Source organism: Berghia stephanieae, chromosome 9, assembly GCF_034508935.2.
Source record: "Berghia stephanieae isolate SIO BIC M18660-M18661 chromosome 9, UCSD_Bste_1.3, whole genome shotgun sequence".
Lineage (NCBI taxonomy): Eukaryota > Metazoa > Mollusca > Gastropoda > Nudibranchia > Aeolidiidae > Berghia > Berghia stephanieae.
In genome coordinates this window covers 46842095-46847094 of record NC_088368.1, presented here as the reverse complement: position 1 = coordinate 46847094, position 5000 = coordinate 46842095, and the positions used below count along the sequence as shown (strand labels likewise).

At 38.4% G+C, this 5000-nt stretch overlaps 1 protein-coding gene across 2 annotated transcripts in view; it reads left to right on the top strand.

Moving 5' to 3' along the window:
- Positions 1-5000, top strand: part of LOC144980344 (uncharacterized) — a gene marked incomplete at its 3' end in the record, with an annotated part of 118622 nt that overhangs the window by 79168 nt on the left and 34454 nt on the right. For both annotated transcript variants that reach the window (XM_078928013.1, XM_078928014.1), the window contains 1 exon segment: positions 2280-2385. In XM_078928013.1, the coding sequence (XP_078784139.1) occupies positions 2280-2385 (106 nt within the window).

The window sequence follows — 5000 nt, the reverse complement described above, 5'->3', positions numbered from 1 at the left end:
TCTCTCTCTCTCTCTCTCTCTCTCTCTCTCTTCCTTCCTTCCTTCTTTCATCTCTCACAAAAAGAAAATCAATTTAATATCATAATTTAATCCCCCTTCCCCACCCAAAAAAAAAAACAAAAAAAAACTGTCACCCAATTCTGCGAACGGCCATGACCTTTTCTGGAAGACTCCAAAGCGCTTTGTTGTCGGCCCCGTATCCAATTAATGTGATGGTGTCTACATGGCCACATCGGCGAGGCGTCAATACTAGCGTTGTTTTGTTTCGTGTGGGTGGATCCTAATTTTTGATGATCTAGTTTCCAGGCCTGGGGTTTCAACCAAGCATGTAACATCATCGGATGCATTTATTCCTACCCGTCATGTCTACATGTATGCAGGTCTCACATCCGAAAGCAAATATTATGGGCCTAGTTTAACGTTGTTGTAATGGACAATTATTTTCGTCATTTTTTTAGATGATCGTCCACGCTTGGAAGAAAGATGACGATGATGATGATGATGATGATGATGATGATGATGATGATGATGATGATGATGATGATGATGATGATGATGATGATGATGATGATGATGATGACGATGACGATGATGATGATGATGACGAGATGATGATGATGATGATGATGATGATGTGATGATGATGATGATGATGATGATGATGATTGATGATGATGATGATGATGATTGATGATGATGATGACGATGACGATGATGATGATGATGATCGATGATGATGATGTGATGATGATGATGATGATGATGATGATGATGATGATGATGATGATGATGATGATGATGATGATGATGATGATGATGATGATGATGATGATGATGATGATGATGATGAATGATGATGATGACGATGATGATGATGATGATGATGAGATGACGATGATGATGATGATGATGATGATGATGATGATGATGATGATGATGATGATGATGATGATGATGATGATGAGATGATGATGATGATGTGATGATGACGATGATGATGATGATGACGATGATGATGATGATGATATGATGATGATGATGATGATGGTGATGATGATGATGGCCGAGGTGATTTAATACGTGATTCGCCCAGTCCTAGGTGTACGCGGGGAGAACGTATCTTACCGTGGCCATCGTAATCTAAACATATATCCTGACACTGATCAAAAACGTGTCATCAACAGACAAGTCTTTGGCTACAAAAGAAAACAAATCGTGAATTGTATTCCATAGTTCACCCAATGGAGTACTACTAACGACACCTCACTAGACGCTGCACAAAATCTATAAATTTAAATGACGTCAATTGTAAGTTTTAGAAGGTTCTAGCTTAGCCAGAATTTATAGCGTGACACTGAAACCCAAAAGACTGGCTTTTTGACGTCATTTTTTGGTCAGTGTCGGCGTAGCCATCGTTAACATAATATAGCCTGACACTTGAACCGTAGCCATTGTTATTGTTATAGCCTGACACTGAAAACCAAAAGGACTGGCAATATGACGCCATTTTTTAGGTTTGTGTAGCGTCGAGTTGCGTTAGTAAGTAGAGCTCAAGGAAACAAGTGGTCCCATTTGTTGAAACATTGAATACAATTCACGATTTGTTTTTTTTTTTTTTGTTTTTTGTTGTTGTTGTTTTTTTTTTTTGTTTTTTTTTTTTTTTTTTGTGTGGCCAAAACTGGCATTTTGACCTCATTTTTTGGTCAGTGTCAGGATATAAGATAACGATGGCTACGGTTCTAGTGTCAGGCTATAAGTTAACGATGGCTACGGTTCTACTGTCAGGATATAAGTTAACGATGGACACGGTTCTACTGTCAGGATATAAGTTAACGATAGACACGGTTCTACTGTCAGGCTATAAGTTGACGATGGACACGGTTCTACTGTCAGGATATATTTTAACGATGGACACGGTTCTACTGTCAGGATATAAGTTAACGATGGCGACGGTTCTAGTGTCAGGCTATAAGTTAACGACGGACACGGTTCTACTGTCAGGATATAAGTTAACGATGGCGACGGTTCTAGTGTCAGGCTATAAGTTAACGACGGACACGGTTCTACTGTCAGGATATAAGTTAACGATGGCGACGGTTCTAGTGTCAGGCTATAAGTTAACGATGGACACGGTTCTACTGTCAGGATATAAGTTAACGATGGACACGGTTCTACTGTCAGGCTATAAGTTAACGAAGGCTACGATCTTAGCCACCTCCGTCTGTTTACAATACATTTTGTCTCATATAAGATCGTCACTATAATCTTTACAATTTCAGACGGGCTGCCATACCTTATCCTCATCATCACCTTGGTTCTGTGCTCTATCCTGCTGGCCACTATTGCACTCATCATCATCGTTGTCCTCACTAGACACAGGAGAAAGTGAGTACCTATATTGTACAAATCCACGTGGTAGTTATCACCATCATCATTATCATAATATCGATAATAATCACCATCGTCATTATCATAATATCGATAATAATCACCATCATCATTATCATAATATCGATAATAATCACCATCATCATTATCATAATATCGATAATAATAACCATCATCATTATCATAATATCGATAATAATCACCATCGTCACTATCATAATATCGATAATAATCACCATCATCATTATCATAATATCGATAATAATCACCATCATCATTATCATAATATCGATAATGATCATCATCATAAGAATCAGGATAGCGGAATTAGCATCATTGCCATCATCATCATCATCATCATCATCATCATCATCATCATCATCATCATCATCATCATCATCATCATCATCATCATCATCATCATCATCAATATAATCATCATCATCAACATCTTCTTCTTCTTCTTCTTCTTCTTCTTCTTCTTCTTCTTCTTCTTCTTCTTCTTCTTCTTCTTCTTCTTGTTATTCTTTTTTCTTCTTCTTCTTCTTCTTCTTCTTCTTCTTCTTCTTCTTCTTCTTCTTCTTCTTCTTCCTCCTCCTCCTCCTTCTTTTTCATCATCATCTTCTTCTTCTACTCTTCTTCATCTTCTTCTTCTTCTTCTTCTCTTCTTCTTCTTCTTCTTCTTCTTCTTCTTCATCTTCTTCTTCTTCTTCTTCTTCTTCTTCTTCTTCTTCTTCTTCTTCTTCTTCTTCTTCTTCTTCTTCTTCTTCTTCTTCTTCTCCGCCTCCCGTTCCTCCTCTTCCGGCTCCACCGGCTCCTCTTCATCATCCTCCGCCTCCTCCATCCACCCCCTCAACCTATCTGACATACAACACTTTAAAACGTCTGGGAAGGACATGACAAGATTACCAGATCAAAATATCGCCTGTTATATCGATATGATAATATCGCCTTATCCTGTAGTTACAGTCCTCAAATCTCGCCCACTCCTGGTTTCGTCAAGGACGGGACTTGACATAAATTCAAAGTAACTCTCCATATTCTTTCCTGGAGTTAGAAAAGACCAATTTTGTCAACATGGATGACATAACAGTAATATTTTTTTAGCTTTTTTTTTTTTGTTTTTTTTTTTTGTAGCTTTCGTATAGAGCAATATCCACTAACTGTGCTCAAAGCGCTTTACAAAGAGTCCTTGGCCAATAGCAACATTTAACATTTAGGACGGGACATGACGCCTGTTAGGCGATGTTACAATTTTTTTTCGGACAGAGACAACGCAGTTAAAGGCCAGGTAATCATTTTTACACCTGGATAAGGTGAAAGAATATGAGAGTAAAGAGCCTTTCCCAAGGACTCAACTATGCGCCGAACGAGGCTCGAACCCAGGACCTTCCGATCCGACAGCGAGTGTCATACCACAAGACCACATAGCCGCACTATCGTCTGTCGGTTTGTTGTCTACCCATAATCCTCCACCAGAGGAATAGGAACTACTAACGACAGAGTGATTAATAATGTAGAGGTTTTTTTCGCATAGATAGGCAATACAGACAATGGACGTTTCGGGTCAAACCCTTCTTCAGCACAACAATAAACAAATTAATGAACGTGGACCGTGGAACGTTCATATATTTATTGTTGTTCTGATGAAGGGTCTTACCCGAAACGTCCACTGTTTGTATTGTTCCTATCCGAAGCATCTTAATTATTAATCACTCTTTCTATAGTATTTTCACGATCCCAGGCATCAGGCAGTCCCAAACCTGATCTAAAAATAGAAACTGTTCTTTTAGAAGAAGAAAAAAAAAGTGTTTTTGTTTTAATAAATATACTAATGAATAAACAAAATAATATTCACTTTATCCATCCATAGGCGAACTTTATCCCTAGGGTCTAATCCAATCTAATAATTGTGCAGAGCCACAAAATTTATTGAGCTAGGGCGGCGTGACTTCCTCAAGGCCACACAGCGCAGCGGCTGGTGATCGAACTCAATGCCTTTCGGTACGAAGTAAAGATCGTTCAGCTGAATCCCGATGATCCCCGTGCCATTTTGCAGAGCTGTACTGCGGCTGACGCCTGGGTTATTCCAGTCTTCCCTTGGAATAGACCCTAGAGACAAATTTTCCCTATGTGATGAATTAATTAATTCGTGTATGCCAGTTGTCAAAGTCACTCATGTCTATGTTGTTGTTTTTTGCCATCCGCGTTTATGAGCAATTCTCACTAAACTGTATTTACCAGACTATAAACGTTCAAAGTTACACATAGTTTTGTGCGTTGGTCCGTTGTTTACCTCACATAAATGCCTTTTTTTTGGACAATAAAGATTATTATTATATTGATATATTATACTTCCGGATGGCACTGCTGTGAGTTTTTTTAGCCAAGCGCATACTATCTATAGGCCAAACCGTCAGCCCCGCCTACACAGTCGTTTCAAGTTACAACGTACTCCTTTTTTTCAATTTTAATTTCCACATCTTAACCTAGAAAGTATGAAATGTCATCTTTCATCACCTCCTACAACTTTCTTTCTTTCGTTTGTGTGTTTTCTTTTTGGTTATTTTTGTGTGTGTTTGTTTTTGTTTTGTTTTCTTTGTTTGTTTGTT